The following is a 21158-nucleotide window of genomic DNA, read 5'->3' on the forward strand; positions in this document are numbered from 1 at the left end:
CTCCCTAGATTGAGCAGCCAAGGGGACATGAGAGCCGACGGAAGGTGGAAAAGAAGCGAGACCCGCTGAGGAGGTTCCAAATCTAGGGTCTATGGTTTGATCCACAAAATTGAGGGTAGAAGGCGACAGTGGCTAAGCTGTGAGGTTCGACAAAGGGGAGACCTCCGGGAGGGTAACCACCGAACATGAAGGCCCTGAGATCGAGGGAAGCGAAGCTACAATGTCAGAAAACTCGCAGCCGTAGGTGAAGATGCTTGCTAAATTTACCTGGGGAATAGTCCAAATGGAGGTACCCTCTAATGGGTCCTCCGAGTAGTCGACTAGCTCATCCATAACCGTCGCGAGTTTCCCGCGCCAGCTGCCTCTAGAACCTAGAGATGCCTGTCGCTATTGTGACCGGGAGCAGGCGGGGAAGTGTCGAGGAGGAAGAGGGTACAAACCTAGGCAGTAAAAGTGAGTAGGTTCACTGTAACAGCGCAATGACATTGAAAAGCGATAATGGGTCTAGCATACGGGTGAAAAGGGAGGTGCGGTCGCAAGCGTTCGATGAAGTTGCAGGCTTCAGTGACCAGGCGTAACCCTAACCCTCGGCTGGTCTCCATTCCATCTCCTTCGACTCCATCCTTCAACCAGCATTAATACACTATATTAAATAGATATAGTAATTGTTATAAATTTAAAAAAAAAAAAATTAATTTGTATATAAATGTATATGAAAAAATTATCTACTTTATTAAAAATAATTTATAAAATTCATTTAATATCTTATTTTCTTTTAATTTACTCTTCTAAGAAGAACTAAAAATTTATTCTCTGAGAATCATTAACCCACTAAGTAACCATTTCTATAATTATGGTAAATCCGTTTTATTAATTCAACAATACCATCACCTACCATAAATTCTCTTTGTCCCTTTTCCCTCTCTACATTGACTTACCCACTAAGTAACAATTTCTATAATTATGCTAAATCGGTTTTATGAATTCAACAATACCATCACCTACCATAAATTCTCCTTGTCCCTTTTTCCTCTCTACATTAACTTACCCACTAAGTAACCATTTCTATAATTATGCTAAATCTGTTTTATTAATTGAACAATACCATCACCTACAATAAATTCTCTTTGTCCCTTTTTCCTCTTTGCATTGACTTATCATTAAGGTTAGTTGGAGGTAGTGGTTGGTTGGATATTAATGTTTTCACTTAAAATATTTCTTTAGGGGATGCTCTCAGCTACAAAGTTAATTTTCAAGCATATGGATTTGGGAATGAGGTTGATTCAAGACAGTGATTGGTTAGTTGAAGGAAAATGACATTCAAAATGGGAAAACTTTTGGCTTTAATATTTCCAACTTAAAAAACGTCAAACAAACATAGGAAATACAAAAAAGTAGCATATATCATGAAAGGCTCATGGGTACCCTGAATGTGGGATGAGGATAGTAGTGATTGATTAGTTAAATTTTAATGCTTTCAAATTTGTTATTGAAAATTGCAAAGTTAATTTTTGTCTCAAGTATATGGATTTGGGAATGAGGTTGATTCAAGAGAGTGATTGGTTAGTTGAAGGAAAATGACATTGGAAATGGAAAAAAAGAAAAAAACATTGATATTTAATATTTTGAACTTAAAAAAAAACATGAAGAAATGCAAAAAATAACATCTTATTATGAAAAGCTCAATTACCACATGTACCCATGCCCAAATTTACATGTGGACTAAGGATGACCAAATAAATTCTATTCAAGATAGTAGTGATTGATTAATTAAACTTTAATGTATTTAAAGTTTATATTAAAAATTGAAAAATTAAAAATATTGAAAAACAAATATATATATATATATATATATATATATAACATTTTTATTTTTAGAAAATTCAGTTACATCGCATGACTTAAATTTACAATTAAATTGTTTTGCTGATTTCTTAACTATTATGATTTCTTTACTTTTAACAATTTTCTTTAACCGTGTTTTCTTTCACCACACGATTAGATGATGGATGATATTATGTGTATGTATATAAAATGTATGTTCTTTGACCAAAAAAATATATAATTCAGGGCACTGCAAAATAAATGGTTAGACATCAACGTCGTTTGTCTAGTGAAATTGGATGGTCAGAGAAATGGGCCAACCGACTTTTCCCTTCACCTTCACGACAACAATAACCTTTATAACCTTTATGGCATTTGGACACACATGCCTACATCTCCACCTCCTCCAACAGTGACTTAGGTTGACATTTGTGACTTAGGTTGACATTTGTTGATGGTCGGATGTCGGCCAACGAACTGAATTATATATATATATATATATATTTTGTTTTCGCACTGTATTTTATAATTTTGAAATTATGTAATAGAGTGGTGTGGGGTTTATATATATATATATATAATTATAATTATAATTATAATTATATGGATTTAATATTAAATGATATTTAATTTATATAGTCATTATCAATTGAGTTGTCTCAGACAGACTTTGTAAGATTCATATTATTATAGAAAAATCTTACATATTATTTTTTAATACCATAGATGTGGCTGTTTAGTAACTAGGAAAAGAAAGAAAAGGTGATAGCCATTCATATTATTTCCAGGTGTATATAAGTAACACACCCCTTACAAGAAAGTTGGAAGTAGAAATTCATTTTCCTTTCGTTCAACAAAAAAAGATGGCATCTGCTATTTATGTTGCAGGTTGGATGGGAGTACCCTGCACTGCTGCTGCTGGACTCTTCCATGGCAGACTCCACAAGATTTCTATGGGCAGATCGCACAAGGTTTCCCTGACCACAGCGTTGCCTGCAAGGGGCAAGTAAGTACATGCTAATTCCTTACTTTTGGAGGTCATTTAATATTGCACTTAATTCCTTACTCGTGTATGAAGTGATTGCTTGTGATTCTTTGCCATTTGTTTCACTTTCTGAAAGTTGAAAACATTAAAATCCATTTCCAGCCCTTACATTTTCCGAAAGTGGAAAACATTAAAATCCGTTTCCAGCCATGAGACGGTTTCGTCTGATCCTTATGACGAAGGCTTCAGTGACCAAGTGACGTAATTGCATAAGCAGTCCCATAAATTGTACTCTGATTGGGTAGAATAAAGTGTGATAAATTGGTTTTTTCCTATCGATAGGATAGTTGGAGCAAGATGATGTAGTGTTTCATTATATTGAATAATTTTATTTTTTTAAGAGGCCCTAGGGTCAAAGTTAATAGTGGATTAGGTTACAGTTTAGTGTGATGTGTAATCCGTCATCAGAATTGAATTTTTGTTCATGTGAGCGAAAATAAAATAAAAAATTAAAATGTAAAATTAAAAAAAACTACAAAACATTTAAATAACATAGACTCTTAAAAAAAATTACACATGAAGAAATTGGATCTCTCAGCTCATTTTAGATTTTTATTTAAAATAAATCTATGCTGATTTTATAAGATATCCAAGCTCAATTATGTCTTACATAAAATATAATCAATTTTTATTTTTCATTGAAGTTTATTATTTATTAAATATTAATATATTTATTGTTTTAGAGAATATGTATGTAACTACTAATGAAATTATTTATTTAATTTTATACTAAATTTCTTTTTATTTATTGGAATTTCATGATATAATAAGTAAAATGTTATATTGATTGAATAATTTTATTTTATTTTGTGATTTTAGTCATTTTAAAATGGGAAAATTTCTAAAAAATATTTGATGAAATTTTACTCATCTTGAAATTTGTTAAAATGGTTATCAAATTTATGATTAAAAATTTTATTATATAAAATTAGTTTACTCTTATCAATACATATCTTAATTATTAAATTTGTGAATTTTGAAGGAAAATAAAACAATTATGCTATAATTATAAGTTTAGAAAGAATTGTTGCTTTCAAGCATGTGTTCCATGTCCTTGTCAACTATCTTGGACTAATTTTTTTTTTTTGTTTTTGTTAGTAATTAGAGACAGCTTAGAGACCTTAGGATATAATTACATGAATGTCATATCTTCCAAACAACCTATAGTGCTCAAGTTCAGAAAAGGCTAAAAGAACAAAGAACAATTATTTCTAGGATTTCGTTATTTTAGATCTATCAAGCACACAGAGAATCAAATTTCTTACAGTATATTTCATTATTCTTTGTCATATATTAATTCCTTAATATTAAATAATAAAAAAGTTACACCTTAAGAAATTTGATACCACTTGGTGGTTGATACATCCTAGTTTATGATGGATTTATGCCAATTTGTTTTTTAGATGTTGTCATTTACATATATATGCATAACAATTATTTTTTATTTAATTATTTTTTGTCATGGAGATATGTATATGTATATGAGTAAGGTTTTTTTTTTGGATCATGTAATGTTACATGATAACAACTCCATCATATTATTATTATGGTAAAATTAACAATCTTTTTTTATTTTTACTTATAACTCAAAAACATAAATTCAAACTCTTATATATATATATATATATATATATATATATATATATATATATATATATATATATATATACAATCTTAGAGAAAATTTGCATTTTTCTAATTATAATTTTTTGTTATATATATAGATATAGGTATATATAATTTAAAAAATAAATTTAAAATTACTTTAAAATTAGTTGTATCTTTTTTAATCAAAATGAGAATTTTGTATTCATATTATAGCAAATACATCAAGTAGTACATAGCTATATCTTCAAAATTTCTTCTAAGTCTTTTTATCAACAAAAACTACAAATTTTTCCAAAGGGACTCCAAACTGTAAAACAAAAAATAGGGTTTTGTAGGTATATACCTTACAAAACTAACCCACCAAAAAACAAAATTTATATCTTATACTATAATCCTTCGTAATTGTGCAAGGTCAATCTATTTAGCTCTAAGGAATATGAGAGGGCATGCTTTGGCCATTGATTTTTAAATCTCTAATCTTAATTTACACCCTTTCATTAGTGCATATGAATCTCTCTTAATTTTGATGAAACAATGTTGAATGAAGAAATTGTTAATTTTCACACACCATGACTTGAGAGAGCTTGTTTAAGACCATATAGTGTTTTGTTTAACCTACATATAATATTTTCTTATCTTTCTCTACAAAACCTTATAGTTGAATATGATACATTTATTCTTTTGATTCACCATTTAAAAATATTGACAGAACATTTAAATAACATAATTTTCAATTGTACTAGGAGTTAATGCAATCATTAATCTAATGGCATTCATTTTAGTTATAGGTACAAACATGTCCCATGTGCATGATTTTTGTGAATATCCTTTTGAAACCGATCTTTCTTTAAACTTGTCTATAATATCGTGGACATTGAAATTTGATTTGAGCAACCATTTTGAACCTATATGAAATTTATTTTTCAAATAATTTATTAAGTTCCCAAGTTTCATTTTTCTTTATGGAATCATATTGCTCTTTCATAGCATTCATACATTCCATATAATCCTTTTCTTGCTCAAAATTCCAAAGTTCTTCTACAATCATAACTTGAGTCATCAAAACATAATTTTATATCTAAAAGTGTAAATTTCAAACAAGTATCTATGACATGACATATGAATAAAAACACTTGAATCTATAAAATTTGCATATTACAGTCATTTATTTATATGGATAAAGTTGCATATGAAATAAGAAACTTGAGATTTTTGAAATTATTACTTAATGTTGTTTCTCTATCAACAAAATGATTGAAAAAAAATCACTTAATAAAAATTATTTCTTGTTTATTACATAAATATATTTTCTATTACTTATATATATATAATTTTACATTCAATGTAATTCTAGATTTATCATACCCAAAATATCTCAAGTTAAGAAAATAAAGTTAAGATGAAAAAGGAGATTTAATCTCTCTACCCAAAATAAAATCACAATTAAAATGAAACTTGATTCAAACATAATATAGAATTGGTATTTAATATAGAATTGAATATATACTGAGTAAACTTCTCTATGGAGATAGATTAAACTTTTTAATTAAACGCATGTTTTTAATTAAAAAAAAAAAGCATTTGGAAAATATTTAATTTTCTAAAAATATAATAAATTAGAAATTAAAATAAATTTACACAAAAATGGTTAAAATTAACTTTTACATAAGTAAATTAATACATCAAACTGCATGCATGTTCTTTAATATTTTCTATGCATACTTCACATCAAATTATATGAATATTTATTTATTACTTTGTTATTTATTAAAGCCAAATTAGATGTCCCATATGATATCTTGCTGGTTGTTTATTTCAGATCAAAGCTTTAAGAATTATTGGTTGCTTGTTAACGTATTTAAAAGGGTGGATGGCATGGATGAACACTTGTTGTCCAAGATGATTTTGGCATAAGAGTTAAAGCTTAGGAAGAAAATTTGGAGGAAATAGAATGACAAGGGGATGGGAAAATGTGGAATCAATTGGCAAGACTATCATGATTTTAAAGGTATTAAAAATTTGAGTACTTGAAAAATTCAACTTCCATGTGGGAAAAACAGGTTGACCTTAAAAAAAAATGATATATGTCAATAATTTAAACTCAACATAGTCGAATAATGAAAAAACCTATTTGAGTGTCTACAATCAAGGGAAATGCTAAGATTTTAATAGCACAACTATTATCTTATCACCTTCCATGTGAAAAGGTAGATGGGAGTTCCCAAGGAAGAGTGGGAAGAAAGAACTTGTGTCTCTTGTCAGAGAGTGGTTGAAATGGGAGGACACTTCATTATGGAGTGTCATGCCTATAAGGACATTGGTAGTCAGTGAGAAAGCCCTGAAAGTGGATAGTTTATGTGAGCTATTTGTGGAAGGAAAGCTTCACAAGATGACAAACTTTTGGATCATGATTCACACCAAAAAAGCTCTTATAGAAAAACACTTGATTATATGATGTTTTGTTGGTTAAATATCTGAATTCCTTAATTCACGGGAGGAGAGCTGTTATAGAGAGAAACTTGATTGTATAATGTTTTGTTGGTTAGATATCTGAGTTCCTTAAACAGTTTTGGTCTCATAAAAGTCATTCAATTTTTTCAATTCAATTCTATTCTAAATTGACAGTTTTCATGGCGCCCAGCTTCCTGCGCGTCAATTTGGCCATATTGCACAAAGTATCCATGACGCTAAGGTTGGCTTTAATCTTTAAAATGTGGGATAGAAACGTTTCACTGTTCCGAATTTTCTGCATTTTCTACTTCCATAGTGGGATTTGAAACCTTGATTTTCGTGGTTCTTTTATTTGTTTAATTTCATGGGGCAGCTTTAAATTCAGCTTATTGTTTACTTTCTTATATTATTTATATGAAATTGAACGGATAACTTAAGCCAAAGAGTATTTTAATCCTGTACTTATTCATGGTTAATCCAAAGCTCCGTAAATTACCTTCAATACTATTAATGAAAAGGAAGCTCCGTGAACTATCTTCAATACTAGTACTGAAAAGGACTTGTGGGATTCGATCGTTGAACCGTACCTTTTACAACGAATGTTTTGGGGTTTTAAATGAATGTTGCCATTTTATAGAGTTTACATGATTGTTCTTAGATGAGCGGTTTAAGATTTCATCTCGGCTAGGATCTTTATTTTCCTTTTGGCCATTTTATTTTGCATTGCTGGCTTAAAAATAGTTTCTGGAATTTCAGAATCTCTGTTGCTTGTGATTATAATGCATTTCCAAATTAGTTTTTGGATGATCCACCATTTGGCCTTTTATCCCCTTATAGGATGGTGATTTCATTGATGTACTCGCTAATTTCACCTTCTTCGTGTTAGTGAGAACTGAAATGAAGTGAGGGAATAACAAGATTCCAAATCATTTTGTTTGTGAAATTTCTCCCAAACCAAATAACAAATTCATATGTTATCTAGAGAAGCCCTTCACAACCGGCACACATATTCATATTTTACCTAAATCAATTGCACAATATAATGGCAAACTAGTTTTTCCACCATAGGGCCCTTTAAACTCCTTTCATTAAGGTGATCTCAGTTATCTGCTCGCCAATTTTATCAGCTATTTATTTTATATTTTGAAGTTTAGTTTTACGCTAGAATTTTTATTTTTTAATTTTAATTTTTTATTTTTTAGATTTTGTTGTTTAAAATTAAGGAAAACATATACAAAGCCATTCAAAAAGCAAAAACTGATAACAACAAAAACAAAACTAAAGACAACCCAACCTCCAATACCTGCCTTCCTTACATCCAAGGAGTCACTGACAAAATAGCCAAAATCCTCAATAAGAAAAATATAAGAACTGCTTTCAAACCCTTGTCTACCATTAAGCAAAGAATGAGATCGGTTAAGGATAACCAAGAGCTGCTTCAGCAAAAAGGAGTTTACATCATCAAATGTTCGTGTGGGGATCAATACATAGGAGAAACTGGTAGATCGGTTAGGATTAGACTCAAAGAGCATAGTGCAGACATTCGTAACGAAAGAACCAAGACCTCAGCCCTAGCTGAGCATGTAGGTAAAACTAATCATCATATTTGCTTAGAAGAAACAAAAGTCATTGCTAATGTAGAACACCAATTCAAGCGTAAAGTTAGGGAAGCCATTGAAATCATTAAACATCCTAGAAACCTCAATAGGGATGGTGGCATGGAAATTAGCAAGAATTGGAACCCCGTGCTAACCCCCGCTAATGATCTTAATAACAATGTTAGGAATTCCTAACCTACCATCTTAATATTAAAAGCAAATAAAAAAGCAAATATGAAGTATAATAGATATAGTAAGCCTGTACATGAGAACATGTTTAAATATCCTAGAAAATAACATATAGAATAAAATAAATTAACTACTATCAATAAGCAAACATCCATTATAATAGATAAATAATAGATAAAATATTAAGTATACATAGTAGAGCATTAATAAATATCAATTATAGATAACAATAAGTATATACAGAGGAACTTTAACTAATACCATAATAAATATCATTAATAATAATATAGATAATAAGGAGCAAAATAATAATATAGAATTAAATAGCATTAACAAGAACAAATAATAAATATTTACAAAAAAACATTAAATATTATAATACTAATAAAAATAATACTAAATATTTTTAAGAATTACAAAAAAAGATTTTAATAACAAATAATTTAGGTATATATAGACATAATAAATTACTTACATAACAATAATAATGAAATCTCATTATAATCAATTAAGAATAGCATCATAAATTTCAGCAAACATTAACCATAATCAATAAGCAAAATTTAATTATGAGGCATAATGTCAAAATGAGACAAAATATAAAAGTGTAACATTAATATAATAAATAAACCATAAACCATTAATGGAGACTCAACATTAAGCGTCCAAACCATTAATGGATGCGCAATAAGCATTAAGCATCTAATAAGAAAGACATAAAAAGCATTAATGGAGGCAGTTTATAAAATCATTAATAACATTAATATTAATCAAATGATAAGGCTAACATAAAGAGGAGCTTTAACTAAGAGCATAGCATAGTAAATATCATCAATAATAATATAGATAATACGAGCAAAATAATATTATAGAATTAAAATAGCATTAACAATAACAAATAATAATTATAAACATAGAAACATTAAATATTAAAAATACTAATAAAAATAATACTAAATAATCAGAGAAGTACAATAAAGAGATGTTAATAACAAATATAGTATTTATAAGAAGACACAATAAACAACTTTCATAATCAACAATAATTAAATCACATTTTAATTAATTAAGAAGAGCAGCATAAATATCAATAAGCATAAACCTTAATTAATAAGAAAAATTTAATTAGAAGGCATAATGACACAATAAGACAAAATATAAAATTATAATATTAATATAAGAATTAAAAATAAATTACAAGGTAGTTATTAAATATAGGTATAATGAAAAATCAAAAGCTTAAAACAAATAAATTAAATCATCAAATAAGAACAAGAGTCGGCCATTGAGCTTCACATCCTGGGTTTTCATATTTATACCTAAATTTTCCTTCTTTTCTCCTCACAATTTGTCCTGATGATGAGTCTAGTTTCAGACTCGAAACGTCGACTTCAAAACATGAACACTGTGGAAAATCCGAATTTCATTCAAAAATCACACCACAGTAATTTGCAAACTAAAATGTTTAAAATTAGTTTTTAAATGTATAAGTAAATTTAATATCTTAAAAAATTGAATTGATTTATTTTAATAGGCATACAGATTGTGTAAAGTTTACCTATCGAATTTATGTTTCCAACAAATTCTTAACTAATTTTAATTAAATTTAATTAGAACATATACTCAAAAATCTTTAAAACATAAAATACTCACAGTACAACCTTCTTAAAAACTTTCATTTCACTTTCGAGCTTATTTATATGAATGGTGGTTGGTGGTTAATTTCCCATATCACTAGTGAGAATCAAATCGTTGTGAAAGCATAACAACGCTACATTGTAACTATCCAAGCCATTTTATTTATCAAAACTCTCCAAAGACCAAATAAGGAAACGCTTCACCCCTGTACGCAAATTCCACCAATTCCACCTATACCATTTGAACACTTTTGATTTGAAGTACTATCATCCCATCCACTCTTGTATGAAACTGGTGGGATTAACAACACTCTAACCATTCAAGTGATTTTATGTGCAAAAATGTTAAAAAACTGAACCTAAATCAATTGAGCAATATAAAAACTGGAGAAAACTTAAAACCTAAATCAATCGGGTAATATAAAAAACGGAGGAAACTTTTGGAAAAATATTTTTAAAGTGCAGAGTAAGGAACCATCTTATTTATTTCAAGACAATCAGAGCAGATTTCATGAGTTTGCTCTTACCCTTTACCCTTTTGAATTCGCACATGAATCAAATTGCAGATCCCCTGTCAATAACATGTAGTCACAAGTGGATTTTGTCTTTCACTGATCTCTATTTAATTTTTAATAGTTCATTTCTTATTGTGCAGAGCACCTGCATTTAGTTCCCTAATTATGCACTTGGTTCTCATGCATTTCTGATGTCATCGGTTTCATATTTCAGGGAAGAAAAGATTAAAATGCATTTCCAACCACATGAAGGTCGTGAACAGGTGGCCCATTCCATGCCACCTGAGAAGGTTGAGATCTTTAAATCACTGGACGAGTGGGCAGCAAAAAATATATTGATTCATTTAAAGTCTGTTGACAAGTCTTGGCAACCACAAGACCTTTTGCCTGATCCTTCTTCTGAGGGTTTCATTGACCAACTTATAGAGTTGCGGGAGCGGTCCCATGAATTACCGGATGACTATTTAGTTTGTCTAGTGGGAGACATGATTACTGAAGAAGCATTGCCTACTTATCAGACTCAGATTAACTCATTTGATGGTGTAAGAGATGAAACTGGTGCCAGTCTCACTTCATGGGCAACATGGACACGTATGTGGACAGCCGAGGAAAATAGACATGGTGATCTTCTTCATAAATATCTTTACTTGTCTGGCAGAGTGGACATGAGGCAGATTGAAAAAACCATACAGTATCTTATTGGGTTTGGAATGGTAAGTGACGATACAGTATCTTAACATTGCAAGCATTTTGTCGAAGTATTTTATTATGTTTTCTATGGGTAGCAATAAGATGTGGGATTCCACTCTAGATGGCTAGAATTTTTTTACATTGCATGTTGGAAGCTTTCTGCAGGGTATTTAGTTTTTAATGAGAATTTCCTAACTCAAGCTTTTTTTACTGTTCAGTATCCAGGTACAGAAAATAGTCCCTATCTTGGATTCATATACACTGCCTTCCAAGAAAGAGCAACATTCATATCACATGGCAACACTGCAAGATTTGCTAAAGGATATGGTGACTTAAAATTAGCCCAAATATGTGGAACTATTGCTGCAGATGAGAAGCGCCATGAGACTGCATACACAAAGATTGTTGAAAAGTTGTTTGAGATTGATCCTGACACCACAATGCTAGCTTTTGGAGATATGATGCGGAAAAGGGTTGTAATGCCTGCACATTTGATGTATGATGGGCAGGATGGTAATCTGTTTGACCACTTTTCTTCCGTTGCTCAGAGATTAGGTGTGTACACAGTAAGAGACTATGCTGACATCTTGGAATTCTTGGTTAAGAGATGGAATGTGAAGAGAATAGGTGGCCTTTCTAGTAAGGGAAGGCAAGCTCAAGATTATGTATGCACGTTGGCACCTCGTCTCAGAAAGCTAGATGAACGAGCTCAACAAAGGGAAAAACAAGGACGAACTTGTGCTTTTAGTTGGATATTCAACAAAGAAATCCTGTTGTAGAAACTTTCTTGTGCTTCAGCTTAGGAAAACTATATTAGTACATTGTTTAGTATAAATTTCTGAGCGTGTATAAACTTATAATCCCTGCCCAGGAAGTCAGGGACCTTAATGGATTTGTTGGATTGCGAAATTCGATCTGCACACTTTAGTGTGCGTAGGTGCAGAGAAAAGACCAGGAAATTTATGTTTTTCTCAATATATTTCTATAATTGTGCTAGGTTAAAACGTAAAATGTGTTATTTGTAGTTAAATTTAAATACCAACTTCATTTTTTTAGGTTGTTTGAATCGTTGTTTTGTTCGGTCTCATGGAATATAAGATTCTATTCTTTGTATAATATTTGATCGATGGAGTAGTTGTTAGGGTTGTATAATAATTCTTGTGAAGGTATATTCAACAAAATTGTATCACTTACTTCTTACTTTTTGGATTTAATTTGTTTTAATAGTTATATAATATAGATTATACAATTGAGAACTTTGAAATGATTAAAAGTATGGTTTTTTTATACTCGGAATTTAAATGAGTCAATGGAAGCTTTTGAAATGTTTAATAGTATGATCTTTTTATACCAAGAATTTAAACGAGTCATCATATCAAGTGTGCTCATAGGAATTTGATTGTGAATGTGTTCTTGCCATTGCATCACCTTCAAAAAAAATTGCATGATCATTTAGTTTGTAACATATTCCTTGCTTTGTTATTTTCAACATTGTATGATTTTTCTTTTCAGCTTATACAAATAATGGTGAGTTTTCTTTTGATGTTATTTATATCACATTAATTTTGAAAATCTCTTTAACAAAATTCTCCTCCACAATCTCTCCTTAAGCATTTGCTTTTGCAACCTCTTTCATTTTCCACACGGGCTTTAAACCTTTAAAATGTATCAAGCGCTTAATCCTTGGTCATAAAAAAAAAACCCTACACTTTTTTTAGTAATCATCAATAAAACTAATGAAATATGATGAATTACCCAAATTCTTTGCGCGTATAGGACCACAAATATCTGAGTGAACTAATTGAAGTGGATAATGAGCCCTCTATGCATTTCCTTTCGAAAATTTCTTTCTCGCATGTGTTCCTTTAGCACATCCTTCACAAACCTCTTGTTGAAATCAAGATTGTCATTACACCAAAACAGGCAAGTGTTAGCAAACACATGCATCATCAAAGTTAATGGATCCTTGGGAGGTTGTTAGGCACATGTCACGAAATAGACGAGGAGCACTAATTTTCATTCATCCAACAATCTCCCCACCCCCCAACATGACTCGATTGTGTTTCAAACTCAATACCTTTGGCTCTAATACCACTTGTTGGAATCATGATTGTCATTACACCAAAACTCATAGGTGTTAGTAAACGGATGCATCACCAACGTTAACGAATCCTTGAGAGGTTGTTAGGTACATGTCGTGAAACACATAGTGAACATTGACTTTCATTCGCCCAACAACTCCTTGTGTTCTTAAACCTTAGGCAAACCATAAACCACTGCTTTTGATGTTGGAAGTTTCAAACTATCAAAATTTAAATGTCCATACCTAAGTTTCTACAACCAAATTTTGTCACCATATGCCATGTTGGGAATGCTACAATTACGTTCTCCAAATTTCAATGTGAACATTCTATTCTTTGACATAGACATAATAGTAACCATCTTATTGCTATGATTCCTATCACCATCATAGATCCATATTAACCCCACATCTATCAAGTGTCAAGATCGATAAAAAATATCCAAGTGCAAACCTATTTTTTGAGTACAAAACTTGAGGAAATGTTTGTACCTTGAGACATTTTATCCCTCTCAGTGGTTGATAGATCTAGGTTTAAGATGGATCTAGGTTGATTTCAGTCATGCGTAGTCACATAAAATTTGTTGAAAATCTAATTATTCTGATAATTTTAAATATGCTAAATATGTCTAAGATTAATATGGTCATTTAAATTTTAAATTTAATCAGTTACCTCATTTATTTTAGATGATGAAAAATGATAAAATACATTTTTTTTTAATTCAAAGTGACAATGTAATGGTGTTGAATGATAGAAAATGTGAATGATAAGAATGTAGTCAATTACAAATAATCTCCATTGTGATCATTCTCAAAATATTTTATTCTATTTTTGTCATTGTCACACTTGTTAGTTTTGTCATCTTTTCATATCGATCATATGAAAAGGGATGTTGAAATCATAAACCATTCAAATCTTTAACTTGAGTTATTGTAGTAAACACCATACCTTGTCTCTCTTGCTCTCAAATATTAATAATAGTTTTCTCTAGTGTCAATCATTGTGACGTAAGGAGTGTTAAACCCCAAGTAAGTTTCAATGGTAGTTGTTTTCTTTTACCTCATTTGAATGCAAAGTGACTAACAACTTTGAATGATGGAAAATGTAAATAATAAGAATGCAGTCAATAACAAATAGTTTATACTTTCAAGAAGAAAACATTCCAAGTAAGTGAATGAAAATTCAAGTATTTTATCTATGGTTGAGTTATCGTAAAACAGAAATCAATGCACGTTGTGAATATATTTTTTCTGCTTGCACTGAAATCAATGCACACTATTAAACTAATTACTCTGAAATTAATGTACATCATACATAAAATTAGAAATCAACATCGACATTGAAATCAATGCATCTAGTGCATGCAATCTAATAGGATTAGAAATCAACATATACATTGAAATCAATGCATCTAGTGCAATCAACCAAATAACATTAGAAATTGACAACTACATTGAAATCAATGCATCCAGTGCAATCAATAAAATAGGATCAAGAATCAACATCTACACTAAAATCAATGCATCTATTTCAGTGAAAAACCACATATTTATGGCTTTCTAAATCCAATTTCTTTTACCTTTTGTAAAACCTTTACTTCCTCTTCCTTTATGGTTAATAATGTTCAATATTATATAATACTATATAATATATGTAGTTGTCTCTATATATTTATTTCTTCTTCCTTCTCTCTCCACTTCATCTTTGCGTCCATCATTATCTCTCTCCTCCGCCCCTTCCCTCTACCCTCCCTTCCCCTCTCCTCTCCTCCCCTCCCCCTCTCTCTATGCCTCTTGTTGATTTTCCAAGTAAAATAGAAACCAACCTAGACCCATCTTAACTCCAGATCTATTAAGCACTGAGAGGGATCAAATATCTCAAGGTGCAAACCTCATTTCTGAGTGCAAAACTTGAAGAAAGATTTGCACCTCAAGAAATTTGATTCCTATAGAATTTTGATAGATCAAGAGTTAAGAGGTGAAAACCTCTTTTTTGAGTGCAAAAATCAAAGAAAGACTTGCACCTCGAGAACTTTGATTCCTCTAGAAGTTTGATAGATCCGGAGTTAAGAGGTTCAAACCTCTTTTCTGGGTGCAAAACTTGAAGATAGGTATGCAGCTCGAGAAATTTGACTCCTCTAGAAGTTTGATAGATCCGGAGTTAAGATGGATCTAGGCTAGCTTAAATATTAATTTTATTTTTTTAGTTTAATTTTTGTTTTTATATAATTTCATTGAATCAAAATGTTTAGATAACATAATATAACCGGAAAAAATTTGATTGTGAAATGAGAATGGATTTTGGCCATGTGGTATTGATGAGCCATGATATGATATGATTAATAATAGCCATGGTAAAGTGGGTGAGTATCCATGGTTAAAATTCTTGTTAATTGTAAGTATTATTTTGATCGTGAAATCATGGATGGTTTTTGGGCATGTTGTATTGATGAGTCATATTGGGTCCTGGTCTTGTATGGTTAATAATATACATGTTAAAATGGTGGTGAATATCCATGGTTAAAAATTTTGTGGTTTTTGGGCATGTTGTATTGATGAGTCATATTGGGTCATGGTCTTGTATGGTTAATAATATACATGTTAAAATGGTGGTGAATATCCATGGTTAAAAATTTTGTTATATTGTAAGTATTAAGTTTTCTTGTGTTTATTAATGAAATTTAAATATAGTTACAAAATTATCATTTTAATTTACATAGTGAAATAGATCTTAATTTATAGCTACTATTTATATCTTTTATATTTTCATGTGATAGAGGTGTAGATATATATCAAAAATAATTATTATATGTTTTCTTTTAAATTTAATAAAAAGAACGTTATAAAATTAAATTCAAATAAAATATTTATAAGATATTTTGGGTGTAAATGAGAGATGGTTTTTGGGCATGTTGTATTGATGAGCCATGGTATTGGCCCGTGGTATTGTAATAAATCCTATTTATAAGTTAATAATATATATGGAAAGGTGGACGTGAATACGGTTAAACATATTGTTATATTGTAAGTTTATGTGTTTATTAATTGAATTTAAATATGGTTACATAATCATTATAAAATGGATCTTAACTTATTGTTGCTATTTATATATTTTAATGTAATATGTATCTTCTGATTTTTTTTAATCTAAAAATTTATTGGTAATTTTATTAATAAAAACAAAATTATAATGCAACAAATTTGAATTTTATTATTTTGATTACTTTTAACTTTTTACTGACACTATAACATCTCCCTCGGGCTCTATATTAAATTTAACCGCCATGTAAATGTTTACCAATTTACATATAAATTCAACATATTAAGCTGACATGTAAAAATGTTTACAAAATTTCTTACACTACATCTACACATTACCCCTGTACTAAGTTGTAGAGCCTCTCTGGCCGCAACTAGCACAATATTTCTAAAAAATTGATAATTACTTTTGATGGAGGTCTTCTTTTACTTTTATTTCAACATATCATTGAGTAATTATACTTCAAAAATTCAACCTTAAAGAACAATAGAACAATAGAGATCACAATGAACAAAGAAGAGACAAGATTTACCTTGGGAAAACCTAACAACCTTTTCAATAGTGATTTTTTTTGTTCAACAAGATACACATGGTCTTCCCGCCCCAAGTCAATTCACCCAATCTAGAAATTCACTTCGCCTTATCTAACCTAGAAATTTCAGGCTCCTTACAGTGGTGAGTTACCCAGGATTTCAGCCCCTGCAATTGCCCAGGATTTTGGCCCCTTGCAACAAAATTCCTAGAAATTAAGGAGAGATTTATTATGTCCACATGTTCAAGTTGATTAGAGAGAGAGAAAGAGATCCAATTCATATTCTTCTTCATTCTATTTGTCCTTCTTGTCCTTCGCTTACTTGTCCATAAATTGTCTTTCGAGAGAGATGTGAATTTCCCAAGTAGAGGAGGTTGAGCTGCCTTTAAATAGTTATTTTTCTTGGCCGAATGGGTGTGTCTTCTACCAGAGCCAATTTGACTTGGAGGGAGGATGAATTGGCAACTTTTGGAGCCAAAAATTACAATCCAAAAATTCAATTTTTCTTCTTTTAAAAGTTGCAATGGGACTTTGACTAAAAATAAAATCTTCTTTGACTCTAGCATTTAAAATATGCTTTACAATAATAAATAAAAGTACATCAAGTGACCAAATATACATTATGAAGACTAGCCATAGTTACAAAGTCAACACTCCCTCTTAACTAGGGAGATATTCATAATCATTGTCATAGGTGTTCTCAAGTCGAAAATTTTCTCTAAAGAAAAGGTTATATCAAATCAACATCATCATCTATTATCAGCATCTACTAGTGGCCATATCCGAGGTGGTACCAAAACCCATGGCAATGTCATCATCATATAAATACTCACTCCTTCAGAGTGAGCGGTCCCCATGGCTTCTTCCTAGGCCAAAATGTTGAGACCTCAACTAGCTAGCACTCACTCACCCTTTCTAGTGAGCACTTTGGGCCAAGACCTCACTCAACCCATCATGTTTAGTGATTGGGTTTGGATCTTGAAAGGAACTTACTTCACCCTTCTAGTGTGTGATCAAACCCAAGACCTCACTCAACCCTTCCCTGGTTAGTGACCGGATCGGTCCAAATGCTGAAAGGACTTGACTACACCCTTCCCAATGTGTAATTGGGTCCACAGACCTAACTACACCCTTTCGCAGTGTGTGATTGGGTCTCCTTCGAGACATACTCACTTAACCCTACTTGATGAGCACACTAGGCTTCTCGGACCCATTCTCCCTCTGAGGAGAATATCCATCTGTGTTGTTGATATATCAACACTCCCTCTCAACTATAGGGGTAATCTCCAGAAGCCCCCACTTCTATCTGAAGTAGAAGAACTTGTCCTTGGGCAACAACTTCGTCAAAACATTAGATGTATGCTTATCGGTGTAGATGTATTCGAGCCTTATCTCTCTCCTTTACACCATGTCATAGATGTAGTGGTAATTGATCTCGATATGCTTCGACTTGTCATGGCATACAAAATTCTTTGAAAGCTTCACACAACTTTGATTATCACAATGTATCACCATCAGTTCCAACTCTTGGTCAAACAATCCTGCAAACAACTTCTAGAGCAATATTGCCTCGGTACAAGCCTCATTAGCTACGATGCACTTTGATGAGTGCAACCAACCTCTGCTTCCTTCTCATCCAAGATGTCATAGTGGATCCCAAGTTGAAGCATACCCTTGAGGTACTTTTCTTATCCTCAACGCTTCCATCCCAATCTACATTTGTATATCCCAAAAGTTGTACATCCCTATTCACAACATATCTCAAGCCATAATTCACAGTACCGTGAAAATATCTCAGAATGTGCTTTGCTGCAATCTAATGCTCATGCATTTGTTCAACCTGGAACTGGCTTAATGTGTTCATAGTAAAGCAAATGATCGACCTAGTGTTAAACAATTACATCAGTGAAACAATCAACCATCGGTACATAGATGGATATACCAAAATGGATTCAGAGCCTCTTAACTTCTTCAAGTCCGTCACCATGTGAGTAGCCATTGATTTACAATCCATCATATCAAACTTCTGAAGGATTTCAATTACATACTTTCCTTGACAAAGGAAGACTTCGCTAAGTTTCTACCATACATCTAGTCCTATGTATTAATGCATCAATCTAGGATCCTTCATATCAAATTCAGAAGCCAACTGCTTCTTACTTTGAATAATAAGAGGCTCAACACCTGTCAGAAACAAATTGTCAATATATAGCATTAGGATCACAGGTGCATTCTTCACAACCTTAAAATAATGGTTTGTATCATCTTCACATTTGGTAAATCCTAATCTCATTAGGTAGTTGTTGATATAAGCATGTCAAGCTATTAGAGCTTGCTTGATTCCATACAAGGTCTTCTTCAACCTGCAAACATGAGACTCCTTTCCATGCACCTCAAAACCTTGAGGCTACTCTATTTACACCTCTTTCTCAATCACACCATTGAGGAAATTAGTCTTAACATTCATTTGATGTAAGTAACATCCCATCGAAACAACAAGAGAGATGATGCATCTAATGGAGGTGTACTTGGCAGCTGGAGAAAAGGTCTAAACATAGTATTTTCCCTCTTTCTGGAAGAACCCTCTAGCCATGAATCATACCTTGTATTTATCATTACTCCCATCTGCAACATTCTTAATCTTATATATCCACTTGGAAGTTACCACCAAATTTTGTTTTGATATTGGCACAATCTCCCATAAATCATTCTTCATGATCGATTGATATTCCTCATCCATAGATTCCTTCCACACCTATTGGTTAGTTGCTTCTTCATAAGTGGAATATTTTGCATCAATTATATTAGTCATGCGAGATGCATAGCTAGAGAACCTCTTAGGTCTCTTAATTTCTTTGGATGTGTCACTAGGAGCTACATTTCCTTCTACTTCTTCCAATGTACATGTAATCCATGTTGGTATTTTTCTTATCTTTGGAAAAAAAAATTGGTTCCACTAGTTCATAAGGCACTTCTAGCTCTTTGGGACCTTCTGTAGAACTTGAATTCTCATCCTCATGTTTTACTTCATCAAGGGAGTCCAATGAAACTTCCTTGGACTTCCAATATTCCACTTTCTCATCAAAAGTGACATCCCGACTAACCTCAATCTGTCACTTCTCTAGAATGTAGACACTATAGGCCTTAGATGATTCACTATAACCAAAAATATGTCTTTCTTCCTTGAAGGCTCAAGCTTGTTCCTATTATACTTAGGAACATGGATATAGACATGAAAACCAACACTTCTCATGTGCCCAAACTCTAGCTTCATTCTAGAAAAATATTCTTTAGGAGTCATGCCTTCCAAGATTCAATGATGACTTATATTTTGAATATATATGGCAGTCAATGGGCCTTCTCCCCATTAGAACAATGGAAAAATGTGGTCATGCATCATGGCCTTGAAAAATTCTTCAATGGACCTGTTATTTCATTCTACTACACCATTATGTGTGGATTATAGGGAACAATTTACTCCCTCTTAATTCCATATTTCATACAAAAAGCCACAAACTCTGTCACGGTGTATTCTCCTCCGTTGTTAGATCTCAAAATCTTTATATGCTTACTTATCAATTTCTCCACTTCAGCTTTGATTTTTTGAAACCTTGTGAAAACTTCATCTTTATTCTTCAAAAGATAAATCCATGTCTTGTAGGATAATTCATCAATAAATGTCACATAATATAGTGAACCTCCAAGCGATCTTACAGGAATCAAACCACACACATCAAAGCGTATCAAATCCAAAACTTATTTAGATCTATTGTCACTATTTGGAAATGGTTTGTTCATATTCTTCCCAAACACACAATCTTTACATAGACCTTCATGATCTATCTGCAATTCAGAAACAACTGAAACTATTTGATTCAATTTAGGCAATTCTCTATAATGAACATGCCCATACCTTTTATGACATAGCTCACTTGGATTGATGGTATCT

General features: G+C 31.5%; 1 protein-coding gene across 1 annotated transcript; it reads left to right on the forward strand.

The window, feature by feature from the left end:
- Positions 1 to 2630: 2630 nt before the first annotated feature.
- LOC149203245 (stearoyl-[acyl-carrier-protein] 9-desaturase, chloroplastic-like) lies at positions 2631 to 12617 on the forward strand. The gene is made up of 3 exons (XM_089400161.1): positions 2631 to 2830; positions 11082 to 11580; positions 11776 to 12617. Exons 1-3 carry the CDS (start codon positions 2688 to 2690, stop codon positions 12334 to 12336), a joined length of 1203 nt encoding a protein of 400 aa, XP_089256287.1. The 5' UTR covers positions 2631 to 2687; the 3' UTR covers positions 12337 to 12617.
- The last annotated feature ends 8541 nt before the right edge of the window (positions 12618 to 21158 follow it).

The sequence above is a fragment of the Pinus tabuliformis genome, chromosome 2_1 (assembly GCF_031772625.1).
Source record: "Pinus tabuliformis cultivar Carrire ecotype Pingquan chromosome 2_1, CPIR1, whole genome shotgun sequence".
NCBI classification, from domain to species: Eukaryota; Viridiplantae; Streptophyta; class Pinopsida; order Pinales; family Pinaceae; genus Pinus; species Pinus tabuliformis.